The sequence below is a fragment of the Mirounga leonina genome, unplaced genomic scaffold (assembly GCF_011800145.1).
Source record: "Mirounga leonina isolate KUSES-001 unplaced genomic scaffold, KU_Mleo_1.0 Mir_95, whole genome shotgun sequence".
In the NCBI taxonomy this organism is placed as follows: Eukaryota; Metazoa; Chordata; class Mammalia; order Carnivora; family Phocidae; genus Mirounga; species Mirounga leonina.
The window spans coordinates 7,828,963-7,846,497 of NW_023270865.1; the positions used below are offsets into that span (position 1 = coordinate 7,828,963).

General features: G+C 39.6%; 1 protein-coding gene across 4 annotated transcripts in view; it reads left to right on the forward strand.

Moving 5' to 3' along the window:
* Positions 1–17,535, forward strand: part of MARCHF6 (membrane associated ring-CH-type finger 6) — a 77,418-nt gene that overhangs the window by 43,962 nt on the left and 15,921 nt on the right. For all 4 annotated transcript variants that reach the window (XM_034998822.1, XM_034998824.1, XM_034998825.1 and 1 more), the window contains exons 10-20: positions 425–476; positions 2,440–2,498; positions 3,924–4,004; positions 4,275–4,343; positions 4,424–4,498; positions 5,777–5,911; positions 7,764–7,883; positions 9,048–9,148; positions 12,085–12,222; positions 13,471–13,675; positions 15,473–15,542. In XM_034998822.1, coding sequence (XP_034854713.1) covers positions 425–476; positions 2,440–2,498; positions 3,924–4,004; positions 4,275–4,343; positions 4,424–4,498; positions 5,777–5,911; positions 7,764–7,883; positions 9,048–9,148; positions 12,085–12,222; positions 13,471–13,675; positions 15,473–15,542 — 1,105 coding nt within the window. The remainder of the gene's footprint in view (positions 1–424; positions 477–2,439; positions 2,499–3,923; positions 4,005–4,274; positions 4,344–4,423; positions 4,499–5,776; positions 5,912–7,763; positions 7,884–9,047; positions 9,149–12,084; positions 12,223–13,470; positions 13,676–15,472; positions 15,543–17,535) is intronic.

The following is a 17,535-nucleotide window of genomic DNA, read 5'->3' on the forward strand; positions in this document are numbered from 1 at the left end:
AGGAGAAGTGATCTTGCAGAAGCCATGAGAACAAAATGGACCCTGCAAAGAAGCACTGTGTGATTTACACTGATGTGAAGTTCAGAATTAATGTGATTTTCAAATTTTCCTCCATTTGGAATTTTTCAGCATCATTTGATTTAAATGAAATCTGGCTCTTTATGAGAATCTGTGTAGTTTGTAGTGGCTTACTAATTTCTGAAGAGGAAATGTTTATGGATTGATTTTTTTTTTTTTTCCAGCATGTAACATTATGAACTTGAATTTTATTAGGCTTAGTTTTATGAGCTGTTTAATGAAAAATGAGAAGTTGCACGTAATGAAATCTCAACATTATGGAGTGAAAATTTCAGTCTAAGTGGAGTAGTCCAGTTAGACATGGAAGAAGAATTGACTGTGTTTTATTAATGCTCTTTTCCTCTAGGAACATGTCTTCTGGGTGGTGTCTTTAAACACATTGTTCATTCTTGTTTTTGGTAAGTGGTGGTTATAATGCTGTTATTTATGGTAGTATGATAGGAGTTCAGTTTTCTAGGAGCCTTGTTATAGGTTTTGTTTTCGTTTTTATTTTTTATTTATTTTTTATTTTAAAGATTTAATGAATTTATTTATTTGACACAGAGAGAGAGGGAACACAAGCAGGGGGAGCAGCAGAGGGAGAGGGAGAAGCAGACTCCCCGCTGAGCAGGGAGCCCTATGCGGGGCTCGATCCCAGGACCCTGGGATCATGACCTGAGCTGAAGGCAGACGCTCAATGACTGAGCCACCCAGGCGCCCCGTTTTGTGCTTTATAATACACATAATATGTTAGTAAAATGTGTGTATGATTTACAGATTTCAATATGTTGGGAATACTTATTCAAAAAAATTTCTGCCCATGGAATACTTGATTAAAAAGGTTTGGTGGCGGGGCACCTGGGTGGCTCAGTCGTTAAGCGTCTGCCTTCGGCTCAGGTCACGATCCCAGGGTCCTGGGATTGGGCCCCGCATCGGGCTCCTTGCTCTGCAGGGAGCCTGCTTCTCCCTCTCCCACTCCCCCTGCTTGTGTTTCCTCTCTCGCTGTCTCTGTCAAATAAATAAATAAAATCTTTAAAAATAAATAAATAAATAAATAAAAAGGTTTGGTGGCCCAATCCCTATAGATTCACTCTGACTTTTGTCTTAATGATTGAGTCCCCCTCCCTGCTTCCCTAATATCTATGCTGTTCAATTAATTTTGCCATAAGGAAAATGTAATTAAATTTTATTAAGAAAAGTAAAATTTTATTAACATGACACGAAAGATTTGAAGAAAAGAGACTACAAAATTTTTACTTTGAAAATGTTAAGGATATTTTTTCATTTTTTTTAATACTTTTTAAAAAATTTTCTATTCATTTATTTGACAGAGAGAGCACAAGTAGGCAGAGTGGCAGGCAGAGGGAGAGGGAGAAGCCGGCTCTCCACCTAGCAGGGAGCCCAGAGCGGGGCTCGATCCCAAGACCCTGGGATCATTACCTGAGCCAAAGGCAGACGCTTAACCAACTGAGCCACCCACGCGCCCCAAGGATATTTTTTCATTTAACCCCATAGTATTATTATCACACTGTACTAAATTAGCAGAATTTAGTGTTTTCTGACAATCCATCATATTAAAAATTCCTAGATCGTCTCCGTAAGTGTCATTTTACAGTTGGTTTGTTTGAATGAGTATCCAGATAATAAGGTCTACACATTACTTTTGGTTGTTAAGTTTAAGTTCCTTTTGATCTAGAATATTCTTCTCTTTGCTCCCCTCATCTACTCCTAGCTTATTTTGGCATTGATTTGTTGAAGAGACTAGGTTAGCTGTCCTGTGTCTTGCCTTCTACATTTGTCTAATTGTTTCCTGTATGATGTCTACCGCCTCACTTCTTTGTCTCCATATTTCCTTTAAACTGGAGCATCTAAGTAACATCTTAGTTAACCTGAACCAGTTTGTTCAGAAGAAGCAAGACAGGTATGCAATTCTGTCCCTCCAGTTAATCAGTTTTCAGGGTAAACAGTTGATAGGCTATTTCCAGGGGTGAGGAAAGGGTTTTTTTTTTTTATGTTGCCTTTTTTCCCTTTGTGTTGTTTTTGGCTTTCCCCTTTTTGAGTACTATGAACTCATGGATTTGTAAAGCATTCTGTGTGTTTCCATCAGTTTTGGTCATTCTTTGATGCTCATGTCATCCTTTCCTTGGCCAGTAAGACTCTCTTCATGGTGGTTCCTGTGTCCTTTTGTCATGAGCCTATTAGACATTGATATCTTTGTTGTTCTCTGGTTATAGAGAATGTCCTAGGCAGTACATTTTTGGCCCCAGTTCTGGAATCTTCCATTTCTCCAAAAAGCCCTGGTTTCTTTTACTGTGGGTTGGTATTAGGAGTGTTCATTGTTTTGATTTTGAAGTTTTCATTTAATTTTTCTCCCCCTTTTAGCATTTTGCCCTTACCACATTGGTCATTTCTCCCTGGTTGGTTTGGGATTTGAAGAACACGTGAGTATAATACTTTTACACACTTACTTTCATTACTTGCCCCCAGACTTAATATTTGTTGAGTAAACGATAGTGTTGTAAAGTTACTTCATTTCTCAATTTGCCTTACGCAAAGGAATAGTTATCCAACATGATCTCATTCTTTTTTTTTTTTTTAAACTAACAGTAGCTCAAGACATAGTAGGTCATGTTGCCAGCTAAGGAAAATGTGTCTTGAATCCCATGGTGTACTGTCTTCCTTCCTGTTGGGTGGGCCAAAGGCACACTACTGGAAAGTTTCTTAAGGCTGATTTTTGACCCATTCCATTACCTTGCTTCCTTCTCTCCCTTTTCCTCAGCTTTCCCATAGTGAATTTAGAAAAGTAATAGTGTATCAGTCAACGAAAAAAAAAAAGGATGGGTCTGTCTTGGAATGATAGGCTTACAGTGTTTTCTAAATAATTTGTTTTAACTTTGACATTTTGTTCTTGTTTTTAGATAGATATTTGAATGGTCAACTACAACTTTTTTTTTTTTTAAGATTTTATTTATTTATTTGACAGAAAGAGACATAGCGAGAGCAGAACACAAGCAGGGGGAGTGGGAGAGGGAGAAGCAGGCTTCCCGCAGAGCAGGGAGCCTGATGTGGGACTCGATCCCAGGACCCTGGGATCATGACCTGAGCCGAAGGCAGACGCTTAACGATTGAGCCACCCAGGCGCCCAACAACTACAACTGTTTTGCAGGGGCCCCAGAAAGAACTAGTCTTTTAAGGATGAGGTGACATTTCTGGAATGTTCTGTTTAGTTTGTGTCTGTGAATCCTGAAAGATCACATTCTGAAGTGTTCTGAAAGAGCAGAGAGATGTGTTACAGTATTTAACACAGCTCTCAGTTCTCACTGGTTGAACACAAGAACTTGAAAAGTTCAGATACATGCTTTGGTAAATTTGAATTTCCAAACTGTCAGCACTTGCTGTCTGAAATTCAGGAACCTGAAAATTTGTCACTGTCCAAATTTTTACTTTCTGTAAGCTGACAATGGAACGGATTTGGAGAGCAGGGGAAACTTAAGCGTCCCTCCTGGGGGCAGGAGTGAGGTAGCCAAGGCATACCTGGCAGGTGGGCTGCTTGCGCGGTGCGGTGCTGCTTTCGTTGCTCAGCCCGCGGTCCCCCCCAGGATGGAGTAGAGTGCAGACTCGTGTCGTGCAGCTTTTGTTTTTGTGACGCTCAAATCACTCTACTTTTATTTCGTCTGCCTGAGTAGATCGCTGACAGTGGGAGAATCTGGTTTGCAGAGAGGTCATTCAAGGGGATTTTATGGTTGTCTAGTTGTAAGTTGCTGAGACAGTTCACTTTGAGTCTTCTCGGATTGTTTAATACATTGTTAAGCTGGGACGTAGTAGGCCAGATGGTAAAATTAAATGCTATTTATTTTTATTTCCAGGTCCAAGCATCTCATTTTGAAGGTTTAATCACAACCATAGTTGGGTATATACTTTTAGCAATAACACTGATAATTTGTCACGTATCCTTTAATGAACTAACATGGATGTTTGGTGATATTATTATTCATACCAAAGAGTTGTTTCTGTTAAGGACAAAACTGTTTCTCTTCTTCTGTCCTCTCAGTAAAAGTTGTAGCTATTTGTAGTGAGGATGAGGGCAGACGAAATATGAAATAAATTAATTCTGTCAAATAATACGTAATTATTCAGGCAGCACAGGTACTACCTAAATAAGTACCTGTTTTTTTGTACCTTTGAATGCTCGATTTTTCCTTGACTAGATGCTGTAGGGCTTGGCAACTCTTGTTAAATTTCACAGGTCTCGTCGTTTGCTGGGAGTCTGCTATATCGTTGTTAAGGTAATTCCTGTTATAAGTTAAAACTGGAAATGATTTCTCCCCATTTGGATGGTATTTGATGGTTTTTGTCTTTACTTAAGGTCTCTTTGTTAGTGGTGGTAGAGATTGGAGTGTTCCCTCTCATTTGTGGCTGGTGGCTGGATATCTGTTCCCTGGTAAGTTTATTATTCATTATCATATAATCTAATAATGTAAAGGTATCAAAAAGGGAGATCTTTAGAGTGGATTCCTTTTAAAGGAAACTCTATGTGATAATAATTTGCCTTTTTTTTTTTTTTCCTGAGAATGGATCATTGTGAAATGTTAATGTTACTAATTTTTCTTGAGTACCTGATTTTTTTTGAGGCTTTGTGCAAATTTTTGATGTCAGAGTATTTTGACTGGAACCTTTCTAATAACCAGTGAAGAATTTTCTTATTCATTTTACTCTTCTAAATTTTACAGTAATGCCAAGACATTATACACATAAGGAGAACAATCTGTTAAGAACACTGTCTTTGTAATAATAAATTCAACTCTAACCATTTCTTTTAACTAAGCTGCTCAGTCCTGATTATAATTTTTAATTGCTGTCAGTGATAATCAGGTTTTGACTTTTCAAAAATATTTTGTATGTAGAAAAGCTGCTTTTGGTTCTGAGATAACATTTTCACCTGTACCTTACTATTAAAACTTGTCAGGAAGGGCGCCTGGGTGGCGCTGTCTTTTAAGCGTCTGACTCTTGGTTTTGGCTCAGGTCGTGATCTCAAGGTCGTGAGATCGAGCCCTGTGTGGGGCTCCGCGCTCAGCGGGGAGACTGCTTAAGATTCTCTCTCTACCTCTATCGTTCCCTCCTGTGCACGTGCTCTCTCTCTCTCTCTTTAAAAAAAAAAAAAAAAAAAGAACTTGTCATGAATGTAGACCTGTAACCATGGAAAGAGGGTATTTTTTTAAATTAATTAATTTATTTGATAGCGCACAGTGGGGAGGGGCAGAAGGAGAGGGAGAAAAACCCAAGCAGACTCGGCGCCAAGTGCAGAACACAACATGGTGCCTGATGCGGGGTTCCATCTTAGGACCCTGAGATCAGATCTGAGCTGAAACCAAGAGTCAGATGCTCACCCACCTGCACCCCTCAGGCATCCCTGAAAAGTTATCGTTAACCAAAAATGGTTCTTCAGCAGCATTAGTAAAGTTCTTAGTCACCAACTGGTTCATCAGTCTTTTCTTCTTACATTTAAAATTTTAAAGTGTCATTATACATCTTTGAAATAGTATCCAGCCTTACATCATTTATATTTCTGTGACACCATGAAATGGCATTAAAAGAACTGTAGTCCTAGAACATCACAACCCATACACATAGTGATTTATTCACTTCCTGGAAGATGGAGATGTTAATTTGGCAAATGTAAGTGGTGCAAATGTCTCTCACCTGTTCTGTTTTGATTTAGGAAATGTTTGATGCTACTCTGAAAGATCGAGAACTGAGTTTTCAGTCAGCTCCAGGTACTACCATGTTTCTGCATTGGCTAGTGGGAATGGTGTATGTGTTCTACTTTGCCTCCTTCATCCTCTTGCTGAGAGAGGTAAGTTCTGCATGGAAACGCCAACGCTGTAAATTTATGGGAAGGACTTTTCTTTTAACCACAAGTCGTGCCTCAAAGGCTATGATGATTTCCTAACTAATTTTCTCTATTATTTTTGTCTAAGAAGGAAGAGCTGATACGTGAGTTTGGCTTTATTTCTTTAAACTCTTTTTAGTCATTTGTCTCAAAAATTGACAAGTTTTATTATTTCTAAAATTTATGAGTTTGAAAGATGAGTAGATTGAGGGAAAAAACTAAAAGCATTTGCTTTATTTGGTAGTTATTGCGACCATCCTCTCATACAAGTTTTTGGAATTTTATGTGATGTGAGTCTGTCTTGGACTACATTCAAGGAAATAACGGTGCTGGAAATACCAAAAGGGATATGGTTTTGCAGGATCAAAATGTAAGATACGTAATCAGGCACCTTAAGTATGGAATTACAGTGAGGGTCCTTTATGATTCCAGTTCACTTACCTGATGGGTACTTGTACTCGTCCTATTTTTAGAATATAGTCCTTACTGATTTGAAGAGACTGAAAGTAGGGTCAGTATTTAATTAGTATATGTCTCAAACTCAGTCATTCTGATGCAGTGGGAAGTATAAAAATGAGTAATTTTGACAGGTATACTTGCTACTGTGCATTCTTTCCTCAAATATTACTGCATGTTCACTCTGGGCCAGACACTGTGCTGATGTGTAATAGTAAGAAACAAAGACAGGATCCCCATTCTTTTTGATCGTATACCCTGGGAAGGAATACAGCCATTGGACAAGTCAGCTTACTCTACATTGAAAGAGGTGATGGAGAAATGCAGGGAGGAGAATGTGCAGGGCTGCTTGGAGGAGGCTGACTCATCCAGTGTGAATGGAAGACAACAGCATCAAGGCTTAATGCTATTCTTGGTGTACTTTGTTCTTTGAGATATTGAGGAGTTAAGAAGCGGGCTGGGATCAAAATGTTCTCCTGAATCATATAGTGTAAGTTCAGTAAAGTCTGCTTGCAGATAAAACTTGTATTCTTTCTTTGAAACAAGTGATTGAGACTAACTTAATCTTTTCAAAACTGTAATTATGTATAACCTCTGAAATACACTGTTAAGTGATAAAATGTTTTTACATGAAGTTTTTCATCTCCTCGGTGTGGTGGTTTTTTGTTGGTACAGAATCCTAGTATTGGGGAGCTGGATGGAACCTTAGAGGTCGTATACCCCCTCACTTGGAAGATGGAGAAATACAGTTTGGGCAGTTGAGAGGCTTTACACAGGGTAACTCAGTGAATTTGAACCACCCAGGGCTGATACCCAGACTCATCCATTGCCCCGTCACCCACAGCCTCTTGGGTTGATGATTTCCATTGAGAAAGGGAAAGAAGATGTAGACAGTAGAATGAAAATGCTGAGAAGCTTTAGGGTTTCTTAATTAACAAGATAACTCCTCTCAGGAGTGTAAGACTGGAATCAGATCTTCTATTTAGAGCATTTATAAATTGCAACATAATTCTTTTTTTACGAGATGTTGCAATATAGTGACAGTGTTTTTAAAAAAAGTATTTACTTTTCACCTCAGAGACTTAGATTTCTTGACAAATTGTACTTAATTTTTTTTCATTGAATGATGAAAAGCATCAAAGGACGTCAAACACAAGATAGTTTTCATATAGGTCCTGATTTAGGAACTTGTTTTCATAGGAAAACCATGTGAATTTTCTGGGGCCCATTTTATTATGAAGCCAAAATTTTAAGAGCTTATTTTTATGTTAATATTTTAGCTCATATACGGAGTCTGAAGATATTGGTAAAAAAAAAAAAAAAAATATATATATATATATATATATATATATATTTGCAGGTACTTCGACCTGGCGTCTTATGGTTTCTAAGGAATTTGAATGATCCAGATTTTAATCCAGTACAAGAAATGATTCATTTGCCCATTTATAGGCATCTCCGAAGATTTATTTTGTCAGTGGTAAGCATACCTTTTTATTGATTTTTAAGTAAAGTGTGCTACCCTTTTGTTTTGTTGGGGATTTTTTGGGTCAGGGACTGGTAGAGTAAATATATTGAATAATTTATGTTTAGCAAAGCTTGTAGAACTTCCTTGTCAAATAGTTGTTTTATTGGTTACTTCGATAACATAAATAAAATGTTTACTAAGACAAAAATGCCCTCTAGTTTTTTAGTAGTATAATTGCCAAATTATGGGTTTCTGAATTACATTTAATATGCATTGGAGCAGTGGAGATTCATTAATAGCTTTTAAATTAAACTTTTTTTTTTAATTAAAAAAAAATTTTTTTTTAAATTTATTCATGAAAGTCAGAGAGAGAGAGAGGCAGAGGCAGAGGGAGAAGCAGGCTCCCCGCCTAGCAGGGAGCCCGATGTGGGACTCGATCCCAGAACCCTGGGATCATGACCCAAGCCGAAGGCAGATGCTCAACCTTCTGAGCCACCCAGGCGCCCCCCCCCTTTTTTTTTAAGAGTTTATTTATTTATTTGACAGATCACAAGTAGGCAGACAGGCAGGCAGAGGGAGAGGGAGAAGCAGGCTCCCCGCGGAGCATGGAGCCCGATGTGGGGCTCAATCCCAGGATGCCGAGATCTTGACCTGAGCCAAAGGCAGATGCTTAACTGACTGAGCCACCCAGATGCCCCTTAAATTAAACTCTTACAGAAGTATGTCAAGGCTTCTTCCCACCTGGAAGAAGAAATTACCTAGTTAAAACTTAAGTTTTTCCAAAATAAAATTTAAAAAGCAATATTGTGCCGTTCGGAAAGTTTGTAGCCATTAATATGGGTCATGTCTTACAATACTTACAAGTGATTTATTAAGTTGCAGACAACTCTGGTCCTTCTTTGTAAGTTTCTGACTCTCTCTTCAAATACCATGCAGTGATTATCCTTTGTGGCTCCTGTTTTTGAGCCCTTGTGTCCTAGAGAGAGAGAGGAGCAGCCTCCCTAGGAATGCATTCTTTTCACAGAGTGACCCAAGTATATAGTGTGTGGAGTGAGAACACTCTGGACCCTGGGTGGGTGTAGACTTGGATTGTGTATCGGTTGGGTATGTGTAGGAGCCTGCTTGTCTCTCATGGGAATGATTTACAGTGCTGTCATGCCTTTTTTCTTACTGCAGATTGTCTTTGGCTCCATTGTCCTCCTGATGCTCTGGCTTCCTATACGTATAATTAAGAGTTTGCTGCCTAATTTTCTTCCATACAATGTCATGCTCTACAGGTGAGTTTTTGAAATTTGGAAGCTTTACTAATTTATCTCTGTTGATATCCAGAGTCCATACATTTAAAACATTCATTTCTAAACAGATACTGGAAATCATTTGATAGTTGAATTTGGCCATTTTTGATTATATAAGCATTAGTTTAGCATTTACATTTTCCAAAGGAAGACTTACTTATTTTTCTGCAACTGAAGTGTGCCTTTGTTCAGCATTGAAATGGTTACCATACTTAATGAGAGCATGTTAGCCACAGACATCTTTATATGAAAATCATATCATATATACCATAGTTGTATAGGTAATTATAGATTAAAAGTAAGATATAAGGCTTATGGTTATAAAATCTTTTTGATTTAAAAGCTTAAATCACCAAAAACCTGTTTTCTACGAACACTCCTCGTGTATTCCTTTTTTTAGTGACTTGCATTATCCTTTCAGTTACCTGAACAGAAATCTGCCAGGAAATTTGGATTTCTTCCTCAGATTTCTTTTCTTTTTTCAAGATTTTATTTATTTGACAGAAAGAGAGAGAGAGCACAAGCAGGGGGAGTGGCAGAGGGAGAAGGAGAAGCAGGCTTCCTGCTGAGCAGGGAGCCTGATGCGGGGCCTGATCCCAGGACTCTGGGATCATGACCTGAGCTGAAGGCAGATGCTTAACCGACTGAGTCACCCAATTATTTCTAATTGGTCTTTAAATCTTTTAAGTTTCATTTTATTTTTTTAGAGATTTATTTATTTATTTTAGAGAGAGCATATTAGTGGGGGAAGGGACAAAGGGAGAGGGGGAGAGAGAATCCTCAAGTACACTCCCTGCTAAGCATGGAGTCCCAAACGGGTGCTCCCAGGACCCTGAGATCATGACCTGAGCTGAAATCAAAAGTTGGACACTTAACCAACTGAGCCACCCAGGCGCCCCAAGTCTCTTTTTAAAAGATCTCTTATCTAATCCAACTTGATTGACCACTTCCTTAGTTTAGGCCTTTCTCTTCTTCTCCATTTATAACCCATCCTTAACACCCTGCCTCTCCATAATCTACGTGATAATATCTGGGTCATTCAGAAAGACACGCAAGGCTTGGCATAATCTCACATTGACTTTCCAGCGTCTTGTCCCAGCATTGTCTGACTTGAATTCTGTTCTCCAGCCATGTTCCCCTCCATTAAGTCTCCCTAAAATACTTAGCTATCCCTTGTTTTTCCCTTTCTGTTTGGAATGACCTTCCTCCCCCTGTTTGCCTGGCAAGCTTTTGTTATCTTTCCTCAAAATCCAAATTAAGGTTTTATTCTCTGAGTTTTTCCCTAACTAAATCATTACTCCCTCCTTATGTATTTGGATCTGGTCATGGAACCAGGAAGCACAGGTTTTGGCTTTAGATATTGTTAGGATAGACCCATTTTGGTAGTCAGTTATACCTAGAAGTTTAGCAAAGTTTTTGGACTACATAGTGGTTTTTACTCCCATTCTTCCATTAAAAACAATTGAGGGCCCATGATATGCCTGGTACTTTTCTGTGCACTACATATATAACAGTGAACAAAACAGAATCAGGAAAATTCTGTTCTTGTAGCACTTACATTTCAGTGAGGGGGAGACAGCCATAGAAATAGATAAAACATAGTATAGTATATCAGGGTCCATAAATACTGTGGAGAAAAATGAAGCAGACAAAGGGGGGAATAGAGAGAGTGGTCAGAATGGGGTTGTAATTTAGAAGCGACTGATGGGGACCTGAGGAGGGGACAGTTGAGGAAAGCCCTGAAGGAGTGCTGAGGGAGTGAGCCATGTGGATTCCTGGAGGTAGAGTGTCCTTGCAGGGGGTCGGGCAAGTGCAGTGACACTGAGGTCTGTTTGAGGAGCAGCAGGAAGGCCAGTTCGGCTGGAGTAGAAGGAAGGCATGGTAGTTGGCTGTGAGGTCAGAAAGGTCATGGGAAGTCAGATCCTAGAGAGGCTCCTAAGCCAGTGTAAGCACTTTGGCTTTAACTTGAGTGATTTAGGGAGTTCTTGGAAAGGTTGGAACAGAAGAGTGATCTGGTGCAGATTAACGAGTATCACTGTGGCTGCTGGAATGAGAAGAGACTGGCTCAGGGTGGCCAGGGCAGGAGCAGGAAGCCAGCTGGGAGGATAATGCAGGGATCCTGGTGGGAGGGGAGGGTAGCTGAGGTGAAGGAAGTAGCCGTGGAGGTCATGAGAATTGAGATTTAGGGTATTCTTAGAGTCCACTCAGTAGGACTCTTTGAGTGTGGAGTGAAAAAAAGGCAGTCAAGGATGGAAGTTCCTGTCCTGAGCATCTGGAAAGATGGAGTTGCCATTTACTGAGGTGAGGAAGGCTGTGGGGGAACAGGATTAAAAGGGAAGAGTGGAAATTTGATAATGATCAATTTAAGATGTCTAATGTCTATAGGAGACACTGAGTTGGCACTTGGGATATAGAGTTGGGAGTTAGGGTAGATGTCTGAGTGGTACATAGAAATTTACAGAAGCGTGGTATTTTAAGCCACATGAGTTTGCTTTTATCCAGAGAGCATGCATAGATGAGAGGAGAGAGGAGCAGAGCCTGGGACCCTCATTGTCTCCAGCCCAGGGAGCTGAAGGACAACTAACAGATCTAGAAAGGCATCTAGGGAGAATGTGTTTTGAGGAGCAAGGAGTGACCGGTTGTGTAACGTGTTGCTACACAGCAAGTGAGGTGAGCACCACGACTGATCATCAGGTTTAATGACACCAGGGTCATTGTTGATCCTTGTGGGGAACAGTTTTGGAGGAGTCGGAGGGGGAAGCCTTGCTGGCTTCACGGGAGAGTGGGGGAGAGGTGATAACGACAGTGAGTTCATAAGACTCTTCAAGGAGTTTTCCCATCAGATGTTTAACATTTGATATAGTTATAATGGAAAATAGATTCATATTGTGAATTACAGCTGTTTTTAATTGTCTTAGTGATGCTCCAGTGAGTGAACTGTCCCTTGAGCTGCTTCTGCTTCAGGTGGTCTTGCCAGCGCTGCTTGAACAGGGACACACGCGGCAGTGGCTAAAAGGGCTTGTGCGAGCATGGACTGTTACTGCTGGATACTTGCTGTAAGTAGGCCCATGATAACCCTTCTGACAGAGTACGTTCCATGCCCCCCACCCCGCCGCCACCTCAGGAAATAGTAGGGTTTTTTTTGTTTTTTTTTTTAAGATTTTATTTATTTATTTGAGAGAGAGAGAGAGAATGAGAGAGAGCACATGAGAGGGGGGAGGGTCAGAGGGAGAAGCAGACTCCCTGCCGAGCAGGGAGCCCGATGCGGGACTCGATCCAGGGACTCCAGGATCATGACCTGAGCCGAAGGCAGTCGCTTAACCAACTGAGCCACCCAGGCGCCCAGGAAATAGTAGTTTTAAGAAGAGACCATTTAGTGGTATCTGCAGGTTCTTCTAATTCTTAATTTTTCTTATTTTTCTAATTATTATTGTCCGTTCTTTTATGGAGAAGGTATGCATGTTTTTACCCTCTTACAGAGGTTTGCTGCTGGCCCAGGTTCTTTGACTGCATTACACAGGGTATAAGTAAACATTTTTTTCAGTGCATTAAAAGCAAACCAACTTAATCCTGATTATTTTTTAAATTTTATTTTATTTAAAGATTTGAGAAAGAGAGAGTGGGGCGGGGGGGGGGGGCGGGCAGAAGGAGAGGGAGAAGCAGACTCCCCACCAAGTAGGGAGTCCAACAGGGGCTCCATCCCAGGACCCCGGGATCATGACCTGAGCTGAAGGCAGAAGCTACACTGACTGAGCCACCCAGGCACCCCAATCCTGATTATTTTAGAAGTCCTGTCCTGGCAAGTGGTTTCTCCGGCATTTAGTCAGCACGTTGCCTTTTATTTTTTTCAAGCTTTCCATATTAGATACTTATTTTAAAGTTGGATCTTTGTAATTTAAATGTTTCTTTCAGAAAATATGTGGTATTCTGCAGAGACCTTACTGTGAAATCTGCATTTGGTTGTATTGGGTTGAGCAGGTGCCTGTCTCTGCCTGCCCCAAGCTGCCTCCTCCTCGCCCTGGCATGTTTACCATGACTGAAGTGTGGTCTGGAGGTTGTAGCTGAGCTCCACGCCACAGCAGACATGGTAGCTGAGCTGAATTTGTGGGGTGTTGTGGATATTAACATTAAATTTGGAAAGGTTTACTTTAAAGCAGGTACCAACATTTAGACCAGAATGAAGTACTTAACATTGCTGTGTACAGATTCTACTTGTACATTTTCTACCTTAAGTAATAATAAGAAAGTAAGTCTCATGTCTGCTGTTTATTCTGATCTGAAGTGAGAATGTAATTTTTACACAGGGATCTTCATTCCTATTTATTGGGAGACCAGGAAGAAAACGAGAACAGTGCAAATCAACAAATTAACAATAATCAGCATGCTCGAAATAACAACGCTATTCCTGTGGTGGGGGAAGGCCTACATGCAGCCCACCAAGCCATACTCCAGCAAGGAGGGCCGGTTGGCTTTCAGCCTTATCGTCGGCCTTTAAATTTTCCACTCAGGGTAGGTACTATAAGACTGAAGTGGAAGTCAAGTTTTTTTCAAATGTCTTTTGAGAAAAGTGCTATTAGCACGTAGTCCTCTGTATAGACATATCTTACAGTCTCCTGAAAAGAACCCCTAGTCCTCCCATTAGCAGCCTGATACATTGTAAATATCAGGTAAGTTTATCAGATTTTAGAGATGGATCATAGTGTTGGGATTCTGTGTGCTTTTGCTCCCTGTTGTTTGAGAGTAGCAGTGTTAAAAGACCCTAGTGAAAACAAGAAATTAACATTATTGATCTAGCTTAGCTATGTGTCAGGAACTGGAATGGGCATTCTAATATTTTTCCCACTTACTGTCCATCCCAATACTGCAAAGGAGTAGTAATCTCATGTTAACATCTGATGAAACTGAAGACCAGACTGGTTAAGGAAGTGCCTGTCCCAGCACAACTTTCCCCCCAAACTCCACCAAAACTCTTCCTGACAGGGGTCGCCATGGTGGCTTTTGTGTTGTTAAATTTGATCCTCAGGCCTTAGTCCTCACCTCACTTGCTATATGGTAACTTGTTGCACAGTTGGTCACTCCTTGCTCCACAGAACGCTTTTTTGGAAGGCATTCGGGAATCCATGTGGAGGAGATGATGATTTTAAGTCTCTAAGGTTAGGCCAGACAGAGAACAAAATGGAAAAACGGAAGGGCACTCCAGGCACGTGCCAAACCAAGGGGCAGGTTAGACATGGTAGGTTTGGAACTGCAGGGAATTAAGTGTATCTAGAGGGTGGGGTGTATGCAGGTGAGCGTGAGAGATGGGAGGAGTCCTGGGAGATGAGGCTCTTAGATGGGCAAAAGGTACTTTCTGGCCCAGATCAGAGACAACCGGTAGGAGGTTTCTTAAGCAGCGAAAGCTGACAGCCTTAAAGGCTCCTCTTTAGAGTGTGATTGTACATCCTTTTCAGGCTTCCCGCTAGAGCTTTGCCTTCTGGGCAGGGGAAGAGGGGTGCCTGGTAAGGTAGAAGGAAAGCAACCCTTGCTCCTTTTCTGCCCAGGGCAGCTGCTTTCCTCTTAGTGTGTTCCCTTTTTATCTGCTCTTCTCAATGCAGGAACCCCTAGCTACGCGTGGCTATTTACATTTAAACTTAATTAAAAGTGAATACAATTTGTAAGGATGTGGTATGATGATGTGTTAATTACTTTAATGGTGGGAATCCCTTTACAATGTGTACATACAGCAAATCCCATTGTACACTTTATAATTTTGTCGGTTACACCTCAGTAAAGCTGAAAAAAGAAAAAAAAAAAAAACGTACTTTTCTAGTGGGATTACACCAGAGTAAATGCAGTGTAAAATTTCATTACTTGTTCACCCTGACCGTGTGTCTGGCGCTCCGTGACCACTTGTGCTGGTGGCTGCTGTGTCGGGCCGTGCAGCTTCCACAGAAAGTTCTAATTGGACAGCACTCTCCTTTCATAAAAACTTGTTTTTGAGAATTTGATTAAAAAGGGAATGTTTTTAGTTTTAATTAATAGGGAAAATTTAAGCTGATTATGTTTTATTTGTATGCTCTCTGATTAAAAAATTATTTACTTGTTACTTGCTGATGTATCTGACTATATGAAAATATATTTCAAATATTTTCTTTTGGCCAAAATCATGGTAATTTTACCTAAAATAAAAATGCCTTTTTATGTGAAATGGAAGGAAACCTGGAAATATAGGCCATTTATTTTTACTGCGAGAATTGTGCTGATTCTTTGAGGGGTGTCATGTTGAGCACATGAACCATTTATGCAGTCTTATGTTTTGCCTTACAGATTTTTTTGTTGATTGTCTTCATGTGTATAACCTTACTGATTGCCAGCCTCATCTGCCTTACTCTACCAGGTATGAGCTAATGACGTGAGAAGATGCTTTGTATCTTTCATCAAGTATAAACTTGAAATAGTTTGCCCCTTATTTTTGATTGAATATGGGATATTGATCTTTTTAGGGCTCCCCCTCTCCTTGGAGTCATTTGTACTGGAACAGAGGGGTGAACAAAATCAAGATAAAATTCCTGATTCAGTTTTAGAAGTAAAGTATATGTGGTCGCTCAGTTTTCTTGGAGATAGTCTCTTTATAGAATGGGTTTTCAAAAAGTTATCTGTGGCTTAAATCATTTTTTCAAGCCAGTCTTTTGATGTTAATTATGTTTGCCCTCACTGTATCTTTCCAGTCCACTGTATGGTGTTACTAGACACTTTATAAAGTCAGACTGTTTCCCTTTATCATCTGGTATTCAAAAATACTAATCTTTAAATTTTGACTAGACACCGTCTCCTTACCTAACAAGTAAGACACTGTGGATGAATATAATAGTTTGTCATGTTCTGCAAAGGTCAGAGGTAAATGGGGTCGAGTCCAAAGCCAGTGACAAAGTCTCAGGAAGAGCTTGCTGCCCCCACCCTCCCAGTTAGTGTGTATAGCAAGGAAGAAAATTCTAAATCATACTGATACATGTTAGCTGCTTAAGAAATCATTAAGTGGAAGATAGTTTTCATCTCTTACAAGCACATAAATGTATATTGAGTTAGTATCTTGATTATAGCACTACCTCTATAATTTTATAAATCAAATTTGTATTAAATACTTGAGTTTTTCCATGAGGGCTAATAAGGTCAGGAAGGAGCAAGTAGAAAATATAATTTCAAGTGAGGTTTCTAAAAATAATGAGAATATTCTCTAATCTGTAGGAATTGTGATTTAACGACAAGTGGTGATAAAAATTTTTTTGCATGTTTCTGAATAATGACTTTGACCTTTAGAACTGTGCTTGCTAAATCCTCACTACTCATAATCACAGCTGTTAAAATGACAAAGTGATTAACGGTTAGGTGCAGTGTAGTAAACATATTGCTGAGAAAACTTAGTTTTTGAATTTTGGACTGTTTTACATTTGTGGTTTTTATGTTCCATTTTCATGTTTTTATCAGAAATATTAAGAAAAACTTGAAGGAAACGTAGTACCTGAATTTGGCAGTAAAAGTACTTTAATTTCATTAAATATTGTTAACTGAATATTTCCCTGTTAACCCAATCTCACCATCTAATGGGAAGAACATAGTCATGTTTAATCCTAGAAATGCTTGGTGTCATATATGCATTTAAGGTGGCGAAGGAGGCTGTTTCCCTCCATGGTTTACTTTCTGATGATAATTTACTACAAATTAAAAACTTAACCCTGTCCTCTCAAAAACACTTGATTAGAAGCATGTGAAATTATATCTATCTTATCCATGTGTTTGTTTCACATAACATTTGTCTTTAAAAACAACTTGTCTTCACACCCAAACCATTTTGGGAGGTTGCAAAGAAGTCTTACGAGCATTGCGGCTTGTAAGACTTAACTGTTGATGAGCTGGTTTAATTTAATTGGAGGCAGTGTGGTTCATTGGTCAAGAGCATGAGCTTTGTCACATAGTCATGAGTTCAAATTCAGCCTCCACCCGCACATGACCTTGGTTGGGCAAGGTTCTGTTGCTGAGCTTTGGTTTCCTAATCTTCAGAATGGAGATATAGTGGCTACTTGGGGGATTTGGGGGGGATTAATGATATAATACATGGAAAATGCTCAGCACAGCCATTAGCTTCTTTTAGGTATTTGAAAATAATAAATAGTACTGTATTAAGAGGAAATCAATCCATAGAAAAATACACAAGACATTTGGACCTTGCTGTTCTCTCTAGCCTTATTGAGGAGTATAACCATGTGAAGAAAGTTCCTTTATAAATCATCTTGCTTGATGTAGATTTTTATTGGTACATGGTAGAATTTATTTGTATTCACTCTTTATCTGAGGCAGTTTTTACATAGATAGCCATATATCTCATTTATCAG